Source organism: Podarcis erhardii (assembly GCF_964252035.2).
Source record: "Podarcis erhardii genome assembly, chromosome: 12".
In the NCBI taxonomy this organism is placed as follows: domain Eukaryota; kingdom Metazoa; phylum Chordata; class Lepidosauria; order Squamata; family Lacertidae; genus Podarcis; species Podarcis erhardii.
The window spans coordinates 8,460,025-8,486,418 of record NC_138513.1 but is presented as its reverse complement, the minus strand read 5'-3'; the positions used below and the strand labels follow the sequence as shown (position 1 = coordinate 8,486,418).

General features: G+C 47.0%; 2 protein-coding genes across 4 annotated transcripts in view; both read left to right on the top strand.

Annotated features, from left to right (window-relative positions):
* The window catches only part of EXOG (exo/endonuclease G), a 209,295-nt gene that overhangs the window by 137,416 nt on the left and 45,485 nt on the right, over positions 1-26,394 (top strand). The window lies entirely within an intron of this gene.
* The window catches only part of ACVR2B (activin A receptor type 2B), a 135,436-nt gene that overhangs the window by 96,851 nt on the left and 12,191 nt on the right, over positions 1-26,394 (top strand). For all 3 annotated transcript variants that reach the window (XR_014150090.1, XR_014150091.1, XM_081834429.1), the window contains exons 3-8: positions 3,466-3,575; positions 8,724-8,875; positions 11,700-11,843; positions 18,203-18,346; positions 20,228-20,376; positions 25,550-25,664. Coding sequence is in view for 1 of the 3 variants with exons in the window: in XM_081834429.1 (XP_081690555.1) it covers positions 3,466-3,575; positions 8,724-8,875; positions 11,700-11,843; positions 18,203-18,346; positions 20,228-20,376; positions 25,550-25,664 (814 nt within the window). In the remaining 2 variants the exon portion in view is untranslated. The remainder of the gene's footprint in view (positions 1-3,465; positions 3,576-8,723; positions 8,876-11,699; positions 11,844-18,202; positions 18,347-20,227; positions 20,377-25,549; positions 25,665-26,394) is intronic.

The window sequence follows — 26,394 nt, the reverse complement described above, 5'->3', positions numbered from 1 at the left end:
CAGTGGTACCTCGGGTTAAGTACTTAATTCGTTCCGGAGGTCCGTTCTTAACCTGAAACTGTTCTTAACCTGAAGCACCATTTTAGCTAATGGGGCCTCCTGCTGCTGCCACGCCGCTGGAGCACGATTTCTGTTCGCATCCTGAAGAAAAGTTCTTAATCTGAGGTTTTATTTCTGGGTTAGAGGAGTCTGTAACCTGAAGTGTATATAATAATAATAATAATAATAATAATAATAATAATTTATTTATACCCTGCTTCCAACAAAACACTAAAACACAATGACCTATTAAACATTAAAAGCTTCCTTAAACAGGGCTGCCTTTAGATGTCTTCTAAAAGTTTGGTAGTTATTTTTCTCTTTGACATCTGGTGGGAGGGCGTTCCACAGGGCGGGCGCCACTACCGAGAAGGCCCTCTGCCTGGTTCCTGAGGTACCACTGTATTAGGATGTGCTTCTAACCATAAACAATAACTGAAAGCTGAAGACTATAACTAATAGAGCAGAAACAATTCCTAGGAACACACGAAGCCGCCCTACACAGGGTCAGTCAAAACATTCGTCTATCTAGCTTAGTACTGTCTACACGGACTGGTAGCAGTTTCTAAGGGTTTCGGGCAGGCAATCCTTTCCCCGCTCTACCTGGAGGTGCTGGGCATCGAACCTGTGAACCTCCTGGTTGCAAAGCAGATTATCTGCCACCGAGCTATCCTGAGTTTGCCCTCTGCTTTTGGGAAGTGGCGCAGACTGAGCCCTGAGAGCAGTGGACAGTGAGAATGGGAGGAAGTTAGGTGGGAGGAACATTTAATGATTATAGGATCATAGAGTTGAAAGGGACCCCCAAACCTTGTCTAGTCCTACCCAACTGCAATGCAGGAATCCCAACTAAAGCATCCATGGCTCTTGCGGGCAGAAAGTTCTTCCTGATGTTTAGTCAAAATCTCCTTGACTAATGGCTTGAAGCCATTGGTTCTTCTGCCTCCAGAGCAGGAGAAAACAAGCTTGCTCCATCCTTCGTGTGACAGCCCGTCAGATATTTGAAGATGGCTACCATATCTCCCTCTCGCTCTCCTCTTTTCCATGCTAAATATACCCAGCTCCTTCAACCATTCCTCATCCGGCTTGGTTTCCAGACCTTTGATCATCTTGGCCGCCTGCCTCTGCACACGTTATTGTTTAATTAAATAAAATAATAGTCAGGGATTGATCCCGGGACCTTCTGCGTTCAAGTCAGATGCTTTGCCACTATGCTACGGTCCATATAATCCAGGCTTCCTCAAACTTGGCCCTTCAGATGTTTTGAGACTACAGTTCCCATCATCCCTGACCACTGGTCCTGCTAGCTAGGGATCATGGGAGATGTAGGCCAAAAACATCTGGAGGGCTGAGTTTGAGGAAGCCTGATATAATCAGTAGCCACTGACTGAATCCTCTTTGGAAGTTATGCAAAGAGAAAAAAAGAAAAAGTAAACGAGGGAAAACAAATCTTTTAAAAAAGGACAGAGGGCACTGCAGGGAAATTTGTTGGCATATAGCTTCCGTTACAGACATCTTAAGGTAGTTACCCAAGGCTATTGTTCTCTTGTCTTCGTTCTCCCTTTCCATCAGTACAGAGCTCCTGGAGCCAACTGCAATTCCTACATGAGGCATCGGCCACAAGTGTGAGCAGCTATTTGTGCAAATGAATCGACGGGCATAACTTATAAATGAGCTCAGAGCTTGCTGCCTGATAAGCTGCGGCTCATTGCTCGATAGCATCACACAGGAAGCAGTTGCCACAAATCATTCTCCCTTATCACATTGGCTCAGATCATCGCTTGACCAGGGGAAGCAGGTCAGACTGCTGCAGAAGAAGGAAAATCTGTGGTTCGGAAAGATCGCAAAGTAATTTTTGCTTCCCTGAAGGGTTTAGTCTATACACTTCCAAAAGTAACCATTGATAAGTGGAAGAGTTGGTGCAGCGTTGTTAAGTAGCATCTTAAGTTAGGACATCCCTGGTCCAGAATCTGAGTTCAGTCAGTGAGCTAGCTGCATAGTCTTGGTCAGGCTGTTGCCTTCTCGCACTCAGTCTCCACGCCTCTTTTGTAATATGGGGAAAGTGTGGCGTTTAATTCACAGGGTTATCCCCACAAAAGCTACCTGCCAAGCCCTTTCTCCTGTAGCAAAATAACAAATTGCAGGTGTGCAGTGGTGAACGACCCACTCACCCGCATTTTCTCCCTTGAGTATTTAAACTCAAATGTTTTGTCAAACTCAGATGTGTCACACACACCACAGTTGTGCTAACAGCAAATACTAATTTGTTGCAGGATGGAGGAAATAATGGAAGGAGGATACAGACAAGTTCATTCTCTTACATTTTTTTTTTTTTTTTAAAAAAACATTCTTTAGTCTCTTTGGGCCTTAGAGCTTAAGGGGAAAGTGAACAACTCACATTCCACTTTAGTTTTGATTTTTTTCTTAGGCTTTTAAATCCTATTTTATAGTTCAGCGCAACAGCTTTGAGTGATCCAAATGCTGAAGTTTCCGAGGGTCATTTGGATGAACTTGAATTGAACTGTGAACTGAACAAGGAACTGAACTAGTTCACTTTGTAAAGGGACGACCACAAAGTGGAACTTGTTCCTTAACTCAAGAACGAGATCGGGCTCCTTTGAAAAATGGAATTTTCCGAACTCTGGGGGCAAAAATCATTTGTAGCACAATAATTTGAAGCAGAGGACAGCAACCGCCTTCATACAGGTGTGGTTTAATTGCGGCAACGCTGTGCTGGCAGACATTTGCTGGCATCGTTTACAGGTGGATTTGGTGCAATCTGCCACAAGAGAGAAGATCTTTAGTTCATTGCCAGCAAAGTCCCACCTGTAAACTACTGTAAGCAGACCCCCAAACTGCTGCTCATGGTGTCTTAATTTTGGGAAATGTTCTAATGGCACCATGAAAGAAGCCGTTAAACAGCCATGGCCACCTCGTGTCCCTTACCCCTCTGCACATGCCTCTGGGGAAGAAACATGGGGGCAGCTGGCCTTTTCAGGTAGCTTAGCCTTTCAACTCATAATAATATTGCTGCAGTAGCTCTGTGTGGTGCTGGAAAGGTTCCTTGTCCCTTCTGCCTGTTTCCTTTGAAATACAAGGGGGAAGCAACGTGTGGGCATGTATATATTCTCAAAGCGCAAGGATATTGGAGCGAAACTTGTATATTGAAGCTATACCTTTAAAGAGTTTTAACTCTCCCTTCTGCAAAGTTCCTGTGCGCGTAAAGGGCTCTTGAGATCTCATGCAGCGAGCTTTCTGCCTCCTTATAACAAAAGGTTCGGTGGATTGGCAAAATACAGCAGAAAGCCGGCATTAAATAGGATAAAGACAATTCATTGTGCACCTTTCTTCTGAGGGCAATATAAGAATCCACTGACCTTTATCTTATTTTCTTTTGTGTTGTCTTGCTGTATATATTTATATATATAGGCAGGAATGTGTGGCCACAGAAGAGAGCCCACAAGTGTTTTTCTGCTGCTGCGAAGGAAACTACTGCAATGAAAAGTTCACTCACTTACCCGAAGTTACGGGCCCAGAAGGTGAGGCTTTTGTTTATCAAGAACAAAACTCTTTGTATTGGAAGCCGACTTCAGTGGGTTTCTGCTAACCTTGAATTCCTGGCTCGGCAATAGAACACGGAACCTAATTAGAGCAGTGGCATTTCATATTGCAGAGTCGAGGAGTTCTCAAAAATTTTAAGTTTCTACAGAATGTTGCTTAGTTGTTCCCCGGTCTTCTGGGTGAAGTGAATTGCATGCTAGTCTCTCTCCACCTGTGAAGCAAAAGAAATGCGCTCCTTTTCTCTCTCGCAGGATTTCTGGGGTGCATCACTGCAGGCAGAACGCTTGTGGGAAGGGAATGAGATAGTCTGGTTTACGCAGATTTAGCTAAGTATCTCAATTAGCTCTTGGCCAAGTGGCAGCTGGCATAGTAAGTGGTGGTGCTGAGGAAGATAGGAAGCTGCTGAATAACGATCTGTTGATTCATCTAGCTCAGCATGGTCTACTCTCACTCCCAGGGGGCAGCCCAGTGTTTCAGGCAGGGGTCTCTCCTAGTCCTACCTGGATATGCTGGGGATCGAACCCACAACCTTCTGCTTCCCAGGCAGGTGTTCTGCCACTGAACTACGGCCCTCCCCCAGTGCAAAGGCTAGACTTGGGCAAGCCAGGTTTTCAAACCCAGAACCAGCTTGGCCAAATAATCAGGTTGCTTGAAGCAAACAAGGATTCAGAATCTCTGTTAAAATCCAAATCCAATCCAAGCGGTATAAAGCGAGCAAGGCCACGAACAGAAAGCTAGAGCAAGGTGCATTGTGATATTTTTTCTCTTCCAAAATAATGCTTTGTAACATGTAACGACAAAGCCAACCCAATTGAAATGCAGGAGGGGGAAAATAATTTCTTTTCTTCCTTTGTTTTTTTTTTTTTTTTTTTTTGCTGAATCAGATTGGAGGTAAGCAAATGAGTCAGTAATTCCTCCCCCCCCTGCGTTGATATTGCACAGATGGATCCTGTAGCATTCAGACCATTTGCGAGCAACACATTATAGTCCTTTTGAAGTGCATTTTTTTTTTTTAAGTCTCCAAGGTGAAACTTTGCATTAGCAGCACCCTTAAAACACAGGGCACTTAAACTCATCTAGCAATGTAACTGCGAAAAACACCAAGAGCAAAAGCGTCCATCTGTATACAAGTTAAAGGCCAGTACTGATGCAGTCTTGGGTAGAAAAAAATCTTCACCTGAAAGATCGGTGGGGAAAGGAAGCTCTTCAGCATACGCCAGAAAGTGGACAGAGAGACAGCGCCTGTCTGAGATGTAATGGGAAGGAGTTCCAAAAGCTTGCGCCCTCACCAAAGAGGAGTCCTGATGAGATGGTCTCTACAAGGAGGTCCTCCCCTACAGAGTATAGTGATCAATATGAAGGGCAAGACGATCTTTTGAGGATCCTGGTCCCAGGCAGTATAATGCTTCTTTGTACACTGGTACCAGCACCTTGAACCTAGCAAGGTGGTTCATTGGAAGCTATTCCCAACTGAAAGCTTAGTCGTGATGGCTGCATTCTGCTCTGCTGTTGGAGACAGCATGCCCCTGGGTAATAGTGGATGGGGATCACAGGCAGGGAGAGAGTTGTTTTGCTGGTGGGCTTCCCAGAGGCATCTGGCCACGGAGGACAGGATGTCGGGCGCAGCTGGCTCTGCCATTAAGTAGACTGAGGAGGAGGCCTCAGGCAGCAAAAGCCCCTGGGGTGGCTGCCCTGTGGGTGCCCTGCTGCCAGCGTAGAAGTGCCGCCAGCATTGGCTAAAATCACAACCGAAATTGCTCAGATCGGGCACAATCTCTCCCGAACTTGCAGGAGTCTGGGCAGAGAAGAAGGGCCGGTGGGAGCAGGTATGGTGGGAGGGACAGGGCAGGGGGAAGTGACGCTGCTCCTTTCTCCTCAGGTGGCAAAGCAGGACGTTCCACCCCTGATCCTGCACTAGGATGGGCCATTGGCCTGATATAGCAGGACTCTTTTTATCTTCTCTAACTTGAGTTATGGGACGCGGGTGGTGCTGTGGTTTAAACCACAGAGCCTAGGGCTTGCCGATCAGAAGGTTGGCGGTTCGAATCCCCGCGACGGGGTGAGCTCCCGTTGCTCAGTCCCAGCTCCTGCCCACCTAGCAGTTCAAAAGCACGTCAGAGTGCAAGTAGATAAATAGGTACCACTTCAGCAGGAAGGTAAACGGTATTTCCTTGTGCTGCTCTGGTTCACTGGAAGCGGCTTAGTCATGCTGGCCACATGACCCGGAAGCTGTACGCCGGCTCCCTCAGCCAATAAAGCGAGATGAGCGCCGCAACCCCAGAGTCATCCGCGACTGGACCTAATGGTCAGGGGTCCCTTTACCTTTAACTTGAGGTAATGGTGTGTAGTGACTGGAAGGGGCGATGCAACATATTTGCATGTTGAGGGTTTCATGCAGAAATCACCCACGGAATTTGTGCCACAATCAGACCTGAGGAGTCTGATAGGCCCACGTATGGCCACGAATCTTCTCAGGGCATTGATGAGGAAGTGTCCCATGAACTCACGGATACTCAAACACGTCAAGAGAACTGCCCAGAGCTTACTGTTAGCTTGTCTTGCATGTAACCACGCTCCAAGGTCTGAAGACATTGAGGCCCACATTGGTGGAAGGTGGTTCACTGCACAAAATCAGGTCAGAGCAGTTTACTCCTAGTAGCAGCAGAATTGGTGCCTCAGGATCCAGATTTGGAATCTGATTGGTGATCAATCTAAGATGAGGGTGATGGAGAGCAACAACCTGTGCAGCTGCTGCCTCTTGTTTCAAGGTATGAAGCTTATCTTCAAGTGCCGCAGCTTCTCTCCTCAAGACTTCTTCCTTCTTGGTGAATTCGACGCCCTTTCCCACAGCTGCTGCCTCGTCCTTCGTGAGGGTTACTTCATCTGCCATACATGATGCTCTGGATGGATAAGACGATCTGTTGGCGTAAGAGTGGGAGTGAGAGCTCCCTGTCAGCGAGGAGCGGTGAGAACAAGGAGAGTGTTTGTGCTGTGAGGAGTGGCGTCCTGAAGTGACTACTGACAAACTTGCGATGGAGCTGGAGCAAGACCTTAACAGCAGAGAAGCCTAGGCCGCCGCCTTGAGAATGGTTCATCAGCTGTCTTGTCAGCCTCTGTGAGAAGCGCTGTTTCTTGATCCTTTATGCCAGGCATGTCCAAAGTCCGTTTCGGGGGCCTAATCCGGCCCCTGTGGCAGTTTATTTCCTGAGGTAAAATCCTAAAAAAAACAACAACAACAACTTCAACCCTAAAAGCTCAACAACTTCAGCCCTGAAAAAAAGCTCAACAATTTTGGTCGGCCCTTTGGTCAGCCCTCATGGCCCTTCACTTCATCAAATCTGGCCCTCTTTGAAAAAAGTTTGGACACCACTGCTTTATGCGCTTCTCCAAAGTGTTCATGGCCTCATGGAAAGTGGAGTCCCTCTGGGCGTTCACCTGCTTGAAGTGCAACCACTCATCGCAGGTAACACTGGGGTGTAGTTGTGCAAAAATGGCGGAGAGGCAATCTGTGTAAGATGTCCTTTGGACCAGGCGTTTGGCCAAGCAGGTCCTCTGGTGAGGCCTATTCTCCAGGAGTGTTGCACCATCAGTCTCCAGAACGTCTTTCCTCAACCTCTCCCAGCCTCTGTCAAGCTGCCTTAGCTGATTTACCTTCTGTTCCTCTAAGGTAGCTCTCATTTTGAGGGTCAGCTTCCTAAGTCTGTTTTGACCTGAAGACCCTGTGGCACCATTAGTTGTATCAGAAGCTACTTCCTGTCTCATCCCCTGTTTGGTTGTGTTTTCAGAATGGTCTCCCGTTTTCTTTAAGAATCTGGTTCAAATACACTTATAATTGGAAGGCTGCGGTACCATATCTCAACACTAGATGAGGTGTGGCTTTCTCTCGAGGGTTTTAGTCCTGTAATCTTAGCTGTTTGAGAAGGTACATGGGCTTTGCAATGGAAAAGTGGGCTTTACAGTGGAGAATTAGCACTTCAATGGAATTGCAATGGAGAAGGCTTGCTGGGTGAGGAGAGTTACTGGGTTGCATAAGTTTGCAGAGTTGCTAGGAAAAGCAGGATGCACTTTTCTTCAATGCAGAGAGTAGGTAGGGAGAATCCCAGGGCTAGGGAGCTTGCAGGCTGATACTTTGAGAACCTTGTTTGCATTTGTAAATTGCTCTAGGAGACCAACAGGGCTGGTTTCACATGCACAAAGGGAAGGCTGATTTGTAAACCACTTTCAGTTGCAAATTCTTGTTAGGGAGAAAGAGAGCGCATCATTCATTCATCCTTACTGCTCTGTCTGGAGATTTCTGATAGTATTAACAAAACCCCACAAAGCTCTCATACATAGATTTATTGAAGATAATCAAGGCACATGTAGAAATATTGCTTGCATTCCAATAGGCTGTTCTATGGCTCTGAATGAAGTTCTCTGTGGAGCTCTGTAAGGATGAAGTGAGTTCACCCTTCTTCTTGGACTTTGCCATAATTAGGCTGCCACTAGATTACAAAGGAGAAAGGGAGGCTTCTTCCTGCTCTGGCCAGAGCCAATAGGAGGGAGGTATTTTCCTGCTCTCTGACAGAGCCAATAGAAAGCAGACTATTGCTGTGCCTACATTTCCCAACCTGCCTTGGGGTCTCAAAAGGGGGAAAAGGCACTATCTTTTCTTAAAGGGGCAGCATTGTTATTCCTTCAACCTAATACTCATACGCATATTTGCTTTCACTAAATAACTGACCCCTGTGAGGGCAGAACGGGGTGTGGGTGTGTGAGGGAAAACAGAGAACAAAGAGGTGCATAAACAAAAATACAATGTAATAAACTCCTATACAGTCTTATATAAATTGATATGGTGTTATTATCCTATTAATGCATGCAGATATTAATAGCCTATTACATTCTGTATAAACTCAGCCATAAGTGACCGTGGAGGCAGCCACTATCTCTCAGCTTGGCTACCCTCACAGGGTTGTTTTTGGGATATAAACACAATAAACAAATTAAAATAAATTAAGAACCAAAATCCATCCAGGATGATGGAATTCTGCCTTGGGACGCTGGAGCAAATGGTCATTTCGTCTTAAGCGGCAAGGCAATTCTTACCCTGTCTGGGATCCTTACTGTTTCTCCTCTTCCTCCAGTGGTCTATGAGCCTCCGCCGCCAAGCCTCTCGCTGCTCAACATTCTGGTTTACTCTCTGCTTCCCATCATCGCCCTCTCCATCGCCATTCTCCTTGCCTTCTGGATGTACCGTCACCGCAAGCCCCCCTACGGGCACGTCGACATCAGTGAGGTAGGCGAGAAGCAAGGGGGGCACCTGGGAAACAAAGGGTGGTTTCAGGCGGCTAAGCATTTGCAGAAACTGCTTCTGCAGACGGGATTTAGAAAGGGAGAACTGGGCAGATAAACAGGGGAGAAGCAGCTGACTCTCCTCGCGCAATAGCCGGTTCTTGCTGTGGAATCTGTGGCGCGACAGTCTTCAGCCACCTGGTTTTCTTTTCCCCGCGCACAACAGCTGGTTGCTGTTGTGCAACCTGTGGCGTAAGTACCTTTAGTAATGTACTTGCCTTTCTGCTTGCACAGCAATGTTTTGACCGCGCAATATGTATGCTGCAAAGCGCCTTTAACTTAGTGCAGTCCCATGAATATAGGCTGCTTACCTCCTGAGGACCAGATACTGGGGAGAAAGAAGAGAAGGAAAGTGTCCCTTTGAGCACTGTTTGTGAGCTTCCCAGAGGTGTCTTAACTGGCTACTACTTGGCTAGATGATGGATTAAACGGACCTTTCCACCCAGTTTGTTCTGTGTTGTTGTTGTTTTTTTTAAAAAAACACACGAAACAAAATGGCTCCCTGTATTCTGTTTCAAACGTAATTGGGGAAGGCAGGGCGGTGTAGGTATGGCCAAGAAAAAATGCCACAGTCACCACAAAACAACCTTGAATATCTCGTACAGAATATTACTTTTTAAAAGTTCTGTGACTGTTGGGTGAAAAGTTGCTTGAGTTTGCATTGGCCTAATTTTCCTCTTGAATTAACACTTTTAGTTAGGCTAATGCATGACGCTAAAGCCAGTCAACTGAAACGCTGGAAGGGGGTGGTGGAAATATTTCTTTTATTTCTTTTCATTGTTTTCTTTACTGAATCAGACCTTTGAGGTTTAGAAACAAGTCAGTGCCATTCCCTGGCATTGAAAGTGTACAGATGGATACATTTAAGCGTTAAGGCATATTAGTCCTTTTCAAATGCATTGTGATAAAACTTACCAAGGTCAGATTTTGTATTCGTAGAGCCCTTACAGTTTGGAGACTTGGGCAAATTACATTTTTAGCTTTTTAAAACAACCACATGTTCAATGTAGGCATGCAACAATCAGATATCTTCAAGTATGTCTCATATGTGTACATTCACCATGGGGCTGAGATTGGCTGCAGCTCCCCCATTCAATGTATTCGCGGCAGCAACAACCTGGGTTTGCTCCCACATAACGTGCGAAATGACCTTCGAGGTAAATAGCGAATGTAAGGAATGGCATCGAGTAAAACAGAAGTGGTGGCCCACTTTACCTGCCTTTCCTGCTCCCCTTTTTGAGAAAGTGAGCCACTACTTCTGTTTTACTTTATGCCATTCCTTACATCCGCTATTTACCTCTGAGTAAGTCCAGAGTAGGGGATGCGGGTGGCACTGTGGGTTAAACCACAGAGCCTAGGACTTGCCGATCAGAAGGTCGGCGGTTCGAATCCCTTCGACGGGGTGAGCTCCCGTTGCTCGGTCCCTGCTCCTGCCAACCTAGCAGTTCGAAAGCACATCAAAAGTGCAAGTAGATAAATAGGTACCGCTCCAGCAGGAAGGTAAATGGCGTTTCCGTGCGCTGCTCTGGTTCTCCAGAAACGGCTTAGTCATGCTGGCCACATGACCCAGAAGCTGTACGCTGGCTCCTTCGGCCAATAGAGCGAGATGAGCGCCGCAACCCCAGAGTCGGCCACGACTGGACCTAATGGTCAGGGATCCCTTTACCTTTAACTTGAGGTAATGGTGTGTAGTGACTGGAAGGGGCGATGCAACATATTTGCCTTGCCCACCTCTCATTGGTACCTTTAAGTCCTGAGTAAGCTTCCTGGGAATAGGAGAGCCCCTCACTTACATTTATGTCACCAGGCCCAGGCTGGAATACCTAAGAGATGCTTCTCCTGGTTTGAAATGAAAAGACTGCCTGTAGGATCCTTGGGAATCCTCTAATTTTATCCTGAGGGAGGCATCTGGCAAGCCAGCATTAGTTCATTAGTTCGTTCTATACCTCAACCAGCCTGGATTAGGGAATAGTATACACACAATAATTACCAAAATAATGGTAGTGAAGTTGCAGATGGATGTTAATGAAGTTGTAGATGACAGGGTGCCAGCGTTTTGCACCTGTTTCGCCCTGGCAAAGTACAACTTCACTAGCATCTCTCGGTATTGTGAACAACACCAAACTTACCTTTTGTTGGTATCTTCATGAACCTGCCTAAAAAGATAAAGAAAACAAAAGGCTGAGTTAAGCATTTGAAAAAGCTATTGAAATCAGACATTGTAAGTTCATCTTAGACTGGGTAGTTTGCAAGTTTCTGTGGCTTTGCTCAAGGTTTTGTATTTTTCTCAGAAGATTGATAAAGAATGTATAATTAAGTAAAGGGTAAAGGGACCTCTGACCATTAGGTCCAGTCGTGGCCAACTCTGGGGTTGCAGTGCTCATCTCGCTTTATGGGCCACTTCTAGCAAACCAGAGCAGTGCACGGAAATGCCGTTTACCTTCCTGCCGGAGTGGTACCTATTTATCTACTTGCACTTTGACATGCTTTCAAACTGCTAGGTTGGCAGGAGCAGGGACCGAGCAACGGCAGCTCACCCCATCGCGGAGATTTGAACTGCCGACCTTCTGATCGGCAAGTCCTAGGCTCTGTGGTTTAACCCACAGCGCCACTGCTTCTATCAGCAGCACAGGTTGCATTTTTCTAGCATTATTGGGTTAGGGAAAAGGCACGATAGAGCTCACACCCACATTTGGTCGTACCTGAAGCAAAAAGGTCCCCAACTTCCAACTTGTCTCTCTATATCATCCCCCACACCTTGTTTGCAGGACCCGGGTCTGCCACCCCCTTCTCCGTTGGTTGGACTTAAACCCTTGCAGCTGCTGGAGATCAAGGCTAGGGGCCGCTTCGGCTGCGTCTGGAAAGCTCAGCTGATGAATGACTACGTGGCAGTCAAAATCTTCCCCATACAGGTGAGTGCCAGGACTGTACCTGCCATTCAGAATTACTTGCTTCCCAATGGTTGCTTGGAGCAGGGAGTCCAAATATATTATCATTGGATTGTAGAGCTGGAAGGGACCACGAAGGTCACCCCCCTGCAATGCAGGAACCTTTTCTTGCCCACCTCTCATTGGTAACTGATTTTTAACCGGAGCCCCGTTTGTAATTGAGCGACCATTGGTAGGGTCAGAAATACTGGCGCACCTGGACATCGTATGGGCTGTTTCAAAGTTCAAGCCAAGTGTTTGGAAACCTGTGGCTCCCCAAATGCTATTTTTCTTCAGCTCCCATCAGCTCCAGCCACATGACCCAATGGCCAGGGCATGATGGGAGTTGTAGTCCAACACCATATGGAGGCCCAGAGGTCCTGCTAGTCCCGTATTCCTTCTCCTTTGGGTTTGTTTGCTGCTGCTTTGTTTCTTGATGTAGACCATAGATCACAAACCATAGATCATAGGCTCATTGGACCCTGAGGATCATCCAATCCAACCCCCTGCAATTTCAGGAATATTCAGCTATCCCATACAGAGATCAGACTTGCAACCTTGGTGCTATCAGCACAACACTCTAACTGAGCTATCCAGAGACTTTGGTATGGTTGTCCCCAATGTACTCTTGGTTTATTTTGCATTGTACGCTGCCACGAGCAATTATAATTGAGAGACAGAATATAAAAGCACTGTGGGTTGGTGGAGAATTAAAAGTCACATTAAAAAGATATTGGGATATGAAATCCCCACGATGTCAGTGGTTCCTGAACTTTCGCCCTTTGGGCCGCTGGCAAATCACTGAGGGTCTTAGTGAACCATTTGATGGTTTTTCCGCCTGTATTGCAGCTAGATGCTGTATGGTTTTAAATTGTATTTTTATTGCTTCTTTTATTTCTTATGTATTGTGTTTCGTACCATTCAAATTCCAGCGCAGTAAAATGCAATACAAGAAATAAAAGATGCAATAAAAGATGCAATTAAAAATCAATAGGAACAATATAATGCATTGGATGTGTCGTCTCCCGTCTTCAGATCTGCAAAGACACCATCGAGTGCCTGAACGAATGATTACAGTGGGGAACGCTCCCCCTTTCCCAACATCTAGTGTTCTTTTTGCTAAGTTATGTGGGTGGGTTGGTGAGTGAGACCACACCACAGGTCTCTTACATGTAGGCCTCACACAGAACACTTTGTGAGAAAATGTGGAGACTGACCAGCACGCAGGTATGGAACCTATAGGAATCTGGCTGGTGCCAGCAGCAAGTTGCCAGTTTATTTTTTATTATATATGGGTCTGATTTGGGTAAAACTCAGTGACTATGGCAGGATTCTCTGCAGTGTGGCAGGATTCTCTGTTGCTACGTAATGCAGTGTCTATTACCGTATTTTTCGCTCTATAGGACGCACCCGACCATAGGACGCACCTTGTTTTAGAGGGGGAGAACAAGAAAAAAAAAATCTCCCCCTCTCTGCGCAGTGCCCCTTCAGCGAAGCGGCAGGAGAAACGGAGCCCCTTCCATTTCTCCTCCCGCTTGGCTGAAGGGGCGCTGCGCAGCTCTCCTTCTCCCACATTGCCTTTGCCTTCAGCGAAGGCAACCTGAAGCCTCCGGAGCACAGTGGGAGCTCCTGCTGCGCTCTGGGGGCTTCAGGTGGCTGCCTTAGAAGCCTGGAGAGCACCGACCCCTCTCACTCTCCAGGCTTCAGTGAAGGCAACCCGAAGCCTCCGAAGCGCGGCGGGAACGCTCCCACTGCACTTCTGAGGCTTCGCGTTGCTATCGCTGAAGCCAAGGAGCCTGCATTTGCTCCATAAGACGCACACACATTTCCCCTTACCGTATTTTTCGCCCCATAGGACGCACTTTTCCCCCTCCAAAAATGAAGGGGAAATGTGTGTGCGTCCTATGGGGCGAATGCAGGCTTTCGCTGAAGCCTGGAGAGCGGGCGGCATCGGTGCGCACCGACCCCTCTCGCTCTCCAGGCCTCAGGAAGCTCTCTGCAAGCCTTGCAAGCCTGGCGGGAGTTCCCGCGGGCTCACAAGGCTCGCGGACAGCAGCCTGCAGCCCCGGCGAGTGTCCGCAAGCCTTGCGCGCCCGGCGGGAGTTCCCACCGAGCGCGCGAGGCTTGGGGCGGCAGCCTGTTGCCCGAAGCACAGGGAGCCCTCCGGAGGGCTCCCTGTGCTTCGGGCGAGTGTCTGCAAGCCTTGCGCGCCTGGCAGGAGCTCCCGCCAGCCGCGCGAGGCTTGGGGCGGCAGCCTGCCACCCGAAGCACGCGGAGCCCTCCGGAGGGTGCCCCGTGCTTCGGGCAGGCGTGTGCAAGGCTTGGGGCGGCAGCCGGGGCTGGGGGGAGAAATAATTTTTTTTTATTCATTTCCCCCCCCAAAAAACGAGGTGCGTCCTATGGGCCGGTGCGCCCTATAGGACGAAAAATACGGTAATTTTTGGAGGGGGAAATGTGTGTGTTATAGAGCGAAAAATACGGTAAATTCCCTCCTCCTTGAGCTACATAGATTTAAATCAGTAAGAAAATGGCTAAGGTGCATAGAAGAGGGGGTCCCCTTGGAGCTGGGAGGTCTACCCCATAAGCAAATGTAGAACTCCTTGAATTCTTGGGCCTTCAGGTTGGCTACCTGCTGCGAGGAAGGGGGCGGCATTTGGCATCCTCGCCGGACACAAAAGTTCGAGGGCTCCCACCTCATTTATCTCGTTAGCAACCTCCACCTCCCGCAGCGCTTGCTGTTTATGAGCTGGGCTGATAACCACACATTGACATCTGCAGGGCACTTTCGCTTGAGTTCAGAGGTTACATATTTTTTTCCCGGTAGCGATATGAAAGAGCTTTGCTCTGCAGCACACAGAAGACCTCGGAACGGATCTCGTGGCAGAGCCAAACTAGACAAGGCTCCATGCTTTCAATAAGTGAATGCGTGAATGGGGTTTTAAGAAGTAATTAGCAACTGCCCTCCCCTTTCCCCCCAGTTCAGATAGAGACCCTGGCTGGTGAGGTGATGTGCCATGGAAGCTTTGCAGGAAACACACACACACACACACACACCAATGCTTGCTACTTGCATTTATGCCAACAAGGGATTTTTTACCCATGCAAAGAGCAATCGCGGGCTGGGTGGGAACCTCCTGTGCTTGCCATTACCTTTTAAAAAGCCATCTGCTCAATGGCTAATTGCAAAAGTGGCGTATCATCTCCACTGTAGTTCCATTATAAATCTGAGCTAATCAAGTGTTTTGTGATTAGCAGAGGTGGCTCTGTTTTTTTTTTAAAAAAAAAAAAAACTCTGGGAGACCTCTAGGCATTCCACCCCCACAAACACCCCCACACCCACTTTGTGTATTAAAGCTTTTGCCCAGGGCTGAAAGCAAATAGCCTATTTTAAATTGCTGTTTGTACCTAGAAAATCAGTGACTCATTTATCTAAGAACAGCACTTACCTTCTGCATAATTAACAATGTTTTCTTGGTTGTTTCTTTTTGGTTTTTTTCTAAACGGGCACGCCTCTGAAATGTCCGCGCTTCTTTTCTGTTCTGGAAACAGAACAGAACAGTGTGCCACGTTGGCACTGTAGAGAAAATACGTGGTGCTGAGACATTGGTGCCCTTTTGCTCCTCCCTCATAAGTCAGAAAACTGCAGTCGGCCTTAGCTTGACGATGTGTGAATCAGGAAACTCCGACTCACAGCTTCCGAACGAGACAGTTTAGAGTAATCTTACAAATCCTGGCTTGCTTAGAAGCCATTAGCCATAGTTCCAAGGTTGAATGTCACAGGAAACACTGGTTAGCTGTGGCTTATTAGTTTGTTTCCCCACTTGTGCAAATGACGCCTACAGTTAGCGGGCATCCAAGTCTTTAAAGAGCTGCAAGCAAAGCTACGTTCTGCTCATGCAACAAACTTCTGCTTGTGCAACAGAAACTCCTCCTGTAGCCCCACCCCACGCCCCTCAAAGTCTGATCCAGAAGTTTGGGGAAATGCCCAGAGTGGATTTGGTGGGGGCAGGCGGAGAGAATCAGAGAAAATCCTTTCGCACAGGTGGAACTCTGTTTACGCAGCATTGGAAGCACTCCTAAGCCAGAATTTGATCGTGTGCACCATTGCCAGTTTTGGTGAGGTCGAAGAAGTCAATACATTGTTTGCTCATCGCTGATTGGAGGGTGAAACCGGATTAACGAGGAGAGAGGTGTGGAAGGGGATTTATGGGTCTGCATACAGGTTATGGGTGACACTGTGGTCTAAACCACAGAGCCTAGGGCTTGCCGATCAGAAGGTTGGTGGTTCGTTGCTCCCGTTGCTCATTCCCAGCTTCTGCCAACCTAGCAGTTCGAAAGCACATCAAAGTGCAAGTAGATAAATAGGTAACGCTCCAGCAGGAAGGTAAACGGCGTTTCCATGCACTGCTCTGGTTTCACCAGAAGCGGCTTAGTCATGCTGGCCACATGACCCGGAAGCTGTGTGCGGACAAACGCCAGCTCCCTCAGCCAGTAAAGCGAGATGAGCGCCGCAACCCGAGGGGTCGCTTTACCTTTATACAGGTTTTAGATGCCTGCTTAAGTTGCCTTGGTGCACAATTTTCAGCTGTGCTTTCAGAGTTCTCGTGTCTAGAATTATGGAACAGAGAAGCATATATACATCTGCAAGTTGGCTGCAGGCCTATCTATACTTTCTGTTCCACCAGTTTAATCCCCTGTGATGTTCCCCAAATAATTTTGAAAGCAGGATGAAGATGCTGAGAATTCTCTACCAGTGAGATTTCTCTACCTACTTCTCTTTCCCCACAGAAGTAAAATTCCTAAGGATCCCCATGACTGAGGGAATGATTGTTGAACCAGTTCTTAAGTCTGTAGTTTAGCTATAGTCTGAGAAATCTTTAAACACTGTCCCTTATTCTTTTTAATCCTCCACAATTTGTTTGCCATCGTGGATTTAAAGAAGATTTTAATGTCATCTGTTCCAAGCCAGCTCTGACTAACTAGTTGGATGTCCTGCCCTAATCCAGATTAGAAAGCTGTAACTGTTAAGATTACACACAAAAGGTTTAAATCTGGTTAATGTCTATCTAGTCCTTGTTCTTTTCTGTGTAGCTTTTGAAAACCTTTAGCTAAGCTTTATTTGACAGTTCCTTGGTTCTCTTCCTTTCTCTTTGACACAACGGATAGGTGGGAAATGTCGGATAACAGAACTTTCATTTTAAAACTCTTATGTTTCCTAGTTAAGTGAAACTGCAAAATTTCTCCAGGTGGAGTTTTGTAGGAATAGTTGCATTATTTAATAGAACTTGTGTGTGCGTTTTGCCAAAGAAGGTATTCTAGGTGATGTACAATGGCATGGTTTGCACATAAGTTGTGGTGTGTTCAACCAAAGTCAAGCTTTGTTTGGCTATCTGAACCGACCCCTACAGCCTAATCATGGTTTCTTTTCTATCAACAAACCACAATCTGAAGTCAAGGTTTGTTGTTGGCTCATGAACTATGGCTTGCTGAACTTTTAACTCCGGTTTGGTCTGAACCCAGCATCCTTTCTTAACCATGGGTTGTTTGGCCACCCTATCCCAGATACTTGCAAGGCCACAGAGGCAGAAGGCTCTAAGAGCAGCTGGAAAATAAGACGAGCTTTGGAGACAGGAGTCACAGCTTATTCATTTGCATGTAAAACAAACCATGGCTTTGTGTTATGTGCAAACACATGGGCAGTTTCCCCTCTCTTAGTTTTTTGTACCAAAGTAATTTTAGTTGCATTGTTCAAAAAAATTGCAAAGGGGGAAGCATCCGTTAAGGTTGACACTAGAAAGTTATGCCCATCAAGCTTAAATGGAGACATGGAGAAGCGACTGAATTGGAATAGTGTGGCAACAAACAAGTTTTAAAATTCTTCTCCTGGGGAGATTATCCTACCCACAAGAAAGCAATATAAGTCTCTTCCCGTTGCAAAGCATTAAGCGGCCATATACTAGGTCAGACTCTCCGTTTAGCTCCAATGCTGTTGACAAAGACTGGCAGCATGTCCAAAATGCTTCAATATTCATAGATGAATATGCACGGGTGCAATCAGATGTTTGGCTGAGGGGCGTATGGATCACACTTTGCTGTTGAAATCAACCTCTGAACAAGCCACTTCTTAAGAGCCCTTGTGCAAACACTCCTAGAGTTCTGTGCCAAGCACCAAGAATCTCTTAACAGGGATTTCTCAGCACCCTACTGAACTTTTAATTCCCATGATTTTTGTACGACATTTGCAGCTGCGTAGCTTCACGAATGCCCATTTTTATAGAATTCCCCATTCCATACGGCACCCCTCCCCAAGCATTTATCTTTCTTTCCCCCTGCCCTACCCACAGGATAAACAATCCTGGCAGAGCGAGAGGGAGATTTTCAACACCCCAGGCATGAAGCACGAAAACCTTTTGCAGTTCATCGCGGCAGAGAAGCGGGGAACAAACTTGGAGGCAGAGCTTTGGCTGATCACAGCTTACCATGACAAGGTAACAGATGTGTGACTGTGTTGTCATCTCGATAGCTGCAGGAAGACCTGAAGCAAACTGAAGGGGAAGCAACTCCACACACACACACACACACACACACACACACCTCTGTCTCCCCTTGTAGGGGAAGCCAAGAGATGAGGCAGGTTTTAAAAGCCCACTCACCCTCCCAGAAGCAGGGCAAAACTAAGAGAAGGGAAAGAGATGGGATAAACAGTGGGGAAGGAGTTTAGTGTCAGATCCTACTTCCTTTATTCACCAATTCATTCAAAGACCCTCTTTATCAGTGCTTCCACCTCCTGAGAGAGGGTGGGATAACCTAGAGGGGAATTAAGAAGCAAGGGGGCAGAATAGGGATTGCTGGAGGTGCAAACGGCCATCAGACTTTGAAAATCTGGTGTCACCGGATTTAGGTTCATCACTTTTGTAGAATTAATAGTTTTAATTGCACTTTGAATAAATGTGAAACTGAGGGTTACTGTTTTGAATTTCATTGCATTACTATGTTCCTTGGTGGGTCATGCAACACCCCCCCCGCCCCGTTCTGATTAATGCTTTTTATAGGGTAGGGTAGGTGGCACTGGAAATGAGTTTATGGGACCAGGGGTGTGGCTGCTTCTCTGTACGGGTGGAAGCTGGTATGTACACATCGGCCACAACATCGCACGTGGGAACCACAGTGGGGCTCCCTTGCCGTCCTTATACAAACGTCATCAGGTTCTGCCATTTTGCCACAGTTGAGGCTGCTTAGCCCAGAGGGTATTTTCTTGGTGGGTTTCTTATGTCCACTGCCCAAAATGAAAACATACCTCTGCTTTTAGAGAAAAAGAGAGGGGATTTTTCTGCTCAGGGTGCGACCTAAGGTTCGAGAAACTTGTCGAGTTCTTTCCGCAGAAGCTGGAAATCAATAGGGGCTTTTCAGACAATTTGGTGCCATGCAGCCAAAAGTTCAGCAGCTTTATTCCAGAGGGGAAACTGAAGCCTATCTTTAGCTCTCCCGTTGAAAGGAACACTACTTGCAACTCATTATCATATACCTGTTTTACTCAGGTGTAACTCCCACTGTGTTCAGTGGGACAACCCCCAGGTAAATAAATATACACTGGATTGCAGCCTTAAAGTACTTTACTTTGTCAGGATTGTGCCTATGATTGAAATGTAGCCTCTGTGGGGCTCCCCCTGAGCCTGGCCCAGAGGTTCCAGTTGGTGCAAAGCGGCTGTGACTAGACCATTGATGGGGACAGACTATCGCCAGCACACAACTCCAGTGCCCAGAAGTCTGCATGAGCTGCCCATAGGCTACTGGGCCACGTTAAGGGTTATTGTTAGTGGCTCCCCATGGCTTGAATGCACGGCCATTAGATAGCCCTCTTCCCTACTGAATTTCCAGCACCTAATAAAGCCTCTTTTTTTTAATTTTAGCTGGCATTTAAGATTGATTTTATAGTTTTGACTTTTTGTTTGGCATTGTATTCTTGCAAACTACTATAGTGACTATTGTAGCTAAGCAATATTATACATTTTTTAAGAGGCCAAGATGGAGGTCTTGTCACCTGGGCAGCCCAGGACCTCCATACATCCTGCCCAGACTAGCACCCCAGAGAGGTCACTTTGATGCTGCTAACACAGCAAAACAACAACACCACCACCACATGGGAAGTAGCAGTTACTGGTTTCTGCAGCCGCAGCAGGCGCTGCGATTCTCCAGACCCCCGGAGGTTCACTCCATTGCCTCTGAATAATGGCAAATTGTTTACATAAATAAATATTATGAACTGAATGCCCCTCATAACTATCTAGCTGCAATAAGGGTCTTTTGAGCGGCCAGGGTGGGGGTAGGGAAGAGAATCCTTGCTACACATCATGTTCTGATTCTTCCAGGGCTCTTTGACTGACTACCTGAAAGGGAACATTGTCAGCTGGAACGAACTCTGCCATATAGCAGAAACCATGGCTCGCGGACTCTCGTACCTGCACGAAGATGTCCCTTGGTGTAAAGGAGAAGGACATAAACCTGCTATAGCACACAGGTATGTGAGGGTTTTCGTTGTTGTTTTTAAATGTAGGCAATTGTGCCACAAATCCAAGGGTGTGTACTTTGTATGCAGAAGGTCCCCTGTTTCAGCTGTGTTCAACAACCACCTCACCTGCAGTAGAACACCAGTCTGAAGGGGGGCCTTCTTCCTCAATCTCATGCCCCCTTGCTGGTTTTTAATACAGCTCCCATCAGTCTCAACCAACATGGATGTACCATTTTTAACACACACACACACACACACACACACACACACACACACACACACTTTTTTTCTTTTGCTGGAGGGCACCAGGTTGGGAAAGGCTGGTTTATACAAATTCGCCTACCTGGTTATGCTCCTCGGGACCAAGCAATGGTAGGTATAGCATTGTGCCCGTTTCATGAACTGCAGTGATGGAAGACATTCTGGGAGAGGGAAAGCAATGGGAAGAGAATGGGTTGCCATCTAACAAACGCAGCCCTCCCCGCCGCCTGCCAATTTAAAGCCGCAGAGGGAATAAATGAGTCATTGTAGTGCCGGTGAATAGAGAGTTGTCTCTGGATTCAAGAAGACCCTGGTTCAAGTTCTTTCCCCTGCTTCGAACAAGTTTCTGTCTCTTAGCAAAACGTGGGGCCTGTTTTTGTTGCTGTCGTTATTAACCTCAGGCACCAGGACAGTGTTATGCGGTGCTTTATATAAGGAGCGTGCCCTCATAATACATTGTCAGGTCAATGAAGACGTTTCGCTCAAGTCCTATTAACTTGTTTGTGTGGGAAGGAGCCGCTCTCAGTTCTGAAGCAGAGAGAGAGAGAGAGAGAGAGAGAGAGAGCGAGAGAGAGAGAGCGCTGTGTGTGTTGGGGAGGCATGAAGGAAGAAGGAATAGAAAGAAGCACTTCTATCCAGCAAGGCCTGTGACCTCCAGCACAAAGAAAAGAGACACAGCTCTCGGTGTGTGACCAGGGCAGCCTCATTTTACTTACATAAGTGTAAACCCAGCTAGGTGTGCTATCCAAGCACAGTGAAAGAAAGCCGTAGGCATAGCAGACGAGAGAGAGGGGAATGATACGGGTGTGCGGCAAGGATTCAAAATGTGCGTTTGCTCACTGGTTGTGTTGCATCTCCTTCCTGCAAGGAGCTCAGGATAAAATGGAGGTATCACATCTTATCCTCACAACAGCCCTGTGAGGTGAGTTAGGCAGGGAGATGGTCACACAACACACACACACACACACACACACACACACACACACACACACACTTAGAATTCCTGCTCCATCATTGCAGTCATAGGATTGTTGTCTTTCACATGATGGTATATGTTTTGACTCCACAGAGTGGGAAGTGAAAGGCGAAAGATTTATATGATCTAAGGAGAAGCCAGAGTATATAGAGTGGGAAGTGACGGAGACAGGATTTGTCTCAGAGTGGGAAGTGACGGAGACAGGATTTTTGTTTTACTGTGTTCCATGAAGTGGGATTATTGTCCTTTGTTCTTTTTCTCTTTGCTGTCTGATGCTAGAGAGAGAGGGAGCCATGTTGCAGTGCTCCGTGCGTGTTTATATGTAAATAAAGTAGATTAGCCAAAATGCTGAGTTGCTGAGGTCTGTTACGCAAGTTGTGCAAACTCTGTGGATCCCTAAGTGTGCTGGTCTCGGTTGGCATCGGTTGCTGTGATGTTCGGGCTGAAGAAAGCTTTTGAAGCTCCCGAACGAACGCCCAGGAGGGAGAGAACATGCCTGTCGGGCATGTGTCTCTGCCAGGATCCTACTTGAGTGTAGGCTGAACTCCTGACACACACACCGCTGAGGAGTAGCCAGTGTGGGGCCGTCCAGTGTTGTTAGGCTAAGGCATAAGAACTTTTGCACCCAAGACTCTTCTTCCATCAGTTGTTAACAGTCAGGGATGGGGGATCTTTCTCACTCCAAGGGCCAAATTACCTTCTGGGCAAGCTTCCGAGGGCCACACCCCAGCCCTGGGCAGGGCTATAGGCAAAATTAGGCAAAACAGCAAATTTTAGCTCTGGTCAATGGTCTAGTTCCTACGTGCCCCCTCTATCTTCCTCCCAGAGGCATTATCAGAGCTCAAGGGCCAATCCAGCCAGGCAAAGATACTTGGGGTGCCAAATTGGGCCAGCGAGGAGGGTGGCCTGGGGGGAGAGTTTTGAGGGCTGGATAATGAGGCGTGGAGGGCCCACATTCAGTCTCCAGGGGTTCCCCGCAGATTGTGTGGAATCTGGACCACAGAAGCTTATGCCGCAATAACATTCAGGAGCCTCAAGTCTTCCTTTCAGGGCCACTGCAGCAGCCTTGACACAGCTCCCCCTCTGAAAATCCACATCAGCGTCAGCACCGTTTGGCATGGCCTCAGCTCAGAGGCTTTCAGACACTGGGGAAGCTTCTCAGAGGTTCCTCTGTTAGGGTACCTGCAATGCCAGAGGAGCTCTGTGGACGATGGCTTCTGTACAGCCTCCCTGTGCAAAGGGGGGGTTGGGGGGCTCTCTAGGGTGCCCTGTCAGTTGATATGGTTGGTGGCGTTGTGTGTGCACATTTGGGGTGCATGCATGCCTAGAATTCTCTGCAGCATGGCAGTGTTTTCATGGCAGATACATAGGGATAATGTCCACGCAGAAAGGATTGAAGAGAGAAAGTCTGGAAACTATTGTTCTAGCTTTCTAAGTGCTGCACTGCCCCCTGACGGCACTTTATTGCACACACTTAAATTGCCGGCAAGAGAACAGAATCTGATTTCACAGAATTGTAGGGGGGGGGGGATCCCAGGGTCATCTACTCCAACCCCCTGCTGTGCAGGAGGAGGTTTCTGTTTTCGTAAGCAACTGCCCCCTCTTTGAATCTATACTGGGGCGTTCTTCCTTCCTTCCGCCCGCTAAAGTTCTCCTACCTCCACCGCCGCTTTCTGTTATTGCCCCTAAACAAAAGCAAGCGGTTTCCATTCGCAATTAGCAATCACTTTAAAAGTTCATTGGGATATGATGTCTTTGGGAAACGGGTGTCGGGATTACCTGGAACAAATTCTAGCAGACCCATCTGGCTAGGCCAGGTGCCTTATTCTGCCGTGCAATTAACTCTTACCTTGTTCATAGCCTTTCACACATTGCGTTGATGCTCACGTGCCTCAAGGGCAGCTCTAGGAACACAGGAAGTTGTCACAGACAAAGCCAGGCCATTGGTCCATGTACCTCAGCAGCAGTTCTCCAGGGTTTCCCTGTTCTGCTTGCTAGGTATCGAAGCTGGAGCCATTCTGCATGTGTTCAGCCACTGAGATCATTGCATTTTCCTTTGTCAAAGCTGGCCAGAGAAGCTGGAGGATTTCTGAGACGGCAACGCACTGGTCGCCCCTCATGAAGGTTACATGGGCGTTTTGTCCTAGTATTAAACAAAAGTTGTTTTGTTTAATCCTAAACAAATAAAAGAGAAGCATTGATTGTCATTGTCAGTGGCTCTTTCGCTCCTGAAGTTTCATCCGTTTTAGTTTCTTAAAATAGGGGAGACATTCAGCTGAAGCTTCACTCAGGGGAGACCTGTTGAAATGAATGCACATGACTAAATTAGGCCCATTCATTTTATGTTGTGAACAGCCCCCAAATAACAACAACAACAACAACAACAACAACAACAACAACAACATCTCCCGATGTTCGACCACAATACAGTGGTACCTCGGGTTAAGTACTTAATTCCTTCCAGAGGTCCGTTCTTAACCAGAAACTGTTCTTAACCTGAAGCACCACTTTAGCTAATGGGGCCTGCTGGTGCCGCCATGCTGCCAGAGCACGATTTCTGTTCTCTTCCTGAAGCAAAGTTCTTAACCTGAAGCACTATTTCTGGGTTAGCGGAGTCTGTAACCTGAAGTGTATGTAACCTGAAGCGTATGTAACCCGAGGTACCACTGTACCCATCTTTCTTGACCACAATGCAGAAGACAACGCATTGGCTGCCCCTGTTACAAGTAGAGTAAATAACATTCTGTCAAAATATTGCTCGCCAATTTCAGTGCTCAGCAGCGGTTCAGCCACCTCTTTTTCCTCCATCCGGGCCCCTGGAATCTGTGGTGCCGGTTGTATCATACCTCCAGTGTTTAGGATGTGAGGAAGACCTTTCTCTCAGAAGAATAGAGAATCGCGAGAGGATGCCGTTCCCCTGCAGGGCATTCTGTACCCTGGGAACTCACTGAACTCTCCTCTCTCTGCTGCGGTGTCTCTCTCCATAACGTATTCTGACAGGAGATTTCAGAAAACAATTGTCTCTGCCCTCATTAATTATGTCGCTGGGCCTCGCGGTTGTCCCACGGTCCGGCCGGCAGGGTTACCACAGTGAATTGAATTGATGGCAGGCGAATTATAATGCCAAACACACATGGGCTTGCCATCTGCTGCCTAAGGTCTGTAATTTAATTATATTCACCCACATCCCTTTTTCTTCTTAACCCACGCTGAAAATGTTAGAAAGTTCAGGAATGACTTAATAGCCAGGGCTTTTGAACTTACAGGGTAGGTAAGGACAAAAAGTGAGGGAGCCAGGGCAGCAGCTCCGGTTCCAGAACCTAACTCCACTCTCCAGAAAAGGCCTGGCTGAGGAGTCTAGATGACATAAAAACAGCAATGGGTTTCAGAAGCTTATTGTTTTTTTGTTTATTTATTGAATTTCCATCCCTCCTTTCCTCCTGAAAGAGCCCAGAGCGGCAAACAGATCTATCATATAATACAAAAACAAAGCAAACGTTCCAAAACAGATTTATTTTTTTAAAAAAGTTACAATTAAAAACATCTAAAACCAGTTAGTCTTTTATGTTTGCCTGGAACATAATTATTCAATCACCAAATCCTTGGATAAATAGGAATGATTTCAAATTCCTCCTGAAGCTTGATGATGGAGATGGATGCAACTCCGAGACAGGGCATTCCATCTCCAGGGAGCCACCACCGAAAAGGCCATGTACCAACTGGGAAGCCGTCTGGTGGTGGTTAGGATGAGCTGGTCTCCAGGTTGGCCTTATTTTGCTTGCTGGTCTTTCCGTTCATGAAAAACAAGATCAAACCCACTTCTCATGCTTACATGCGTAGCAAAACTCGCATAGGCTATGAACGAGTCAATATTTCACCTGGAAATGCCTATTTCAGAGCGATGGTGACCTTCATTCCCTCCTCTGTCCCCCCCCCCCTTTGCAGGGACTTCAAGAGCAAAAACGTATTGCTGAAAAATGACTTGACAGCCGTGCTAGCAGACTTTGGGTTGGCTGTACGGTTTGAACCTGGGAAACCTCCAGGAGACACCCACGGACAGGTAACGGCTGCGGCTTGGCAAAATTGTCTGCTTACACTACCTCCCTTAGCAACACTTCTCAGTCCATACAACAGCATTTCCTCGGGACAAGAAATTACACCATTTGGGGGGAGGGACATAGACGTAGTAATTGTCAGACAAATGGGTACACTTAGTCATCACCTTTACTATGGCTTGCCTGTTGGGAAAAGTACATTTCCATGCGATCACATCATTGTTCACAGAATCCATCTGTGCTGTCCACCAGAGTCCCTGGACTACATGTGGAGCAGAATCAGGTGCTAAAGTCCTGAATTGGCAGAATGGACCCCTTGCCACTTTAGTCAACCACTGACGCTTCCATTTTTTTGAATGCTTCCAATTATTTTATTTTAAAAAATTATTTATTCACCTGTAGAATGGGGAGTGGGGAAAGGTTTTTGGTCAAGAGAGAGAGAGAGATGCCAGTACTCACATCTTGACAAAAGTGCCATGGGTGCCAACACCAAACGACTGCCATGATCCGCAAAGGAAATAGTGGTGATAGCACTCAGTAGCAATGATTACAATCACAAAAAAGATGTGTTTGTGTGTTTATATGATATATTTAAGAATCCAACTCCCTGCAAGGCGAATACTAGGCACAACAGTGAGTGGGTTACCCTGGGCCCTTTCTCTGTGACGTGTTTGTTTGTTGTTTTGCTGGCACGTTCTTTGATGTGGCAAAAGATTTGAAACTGGCTGGCGTAGT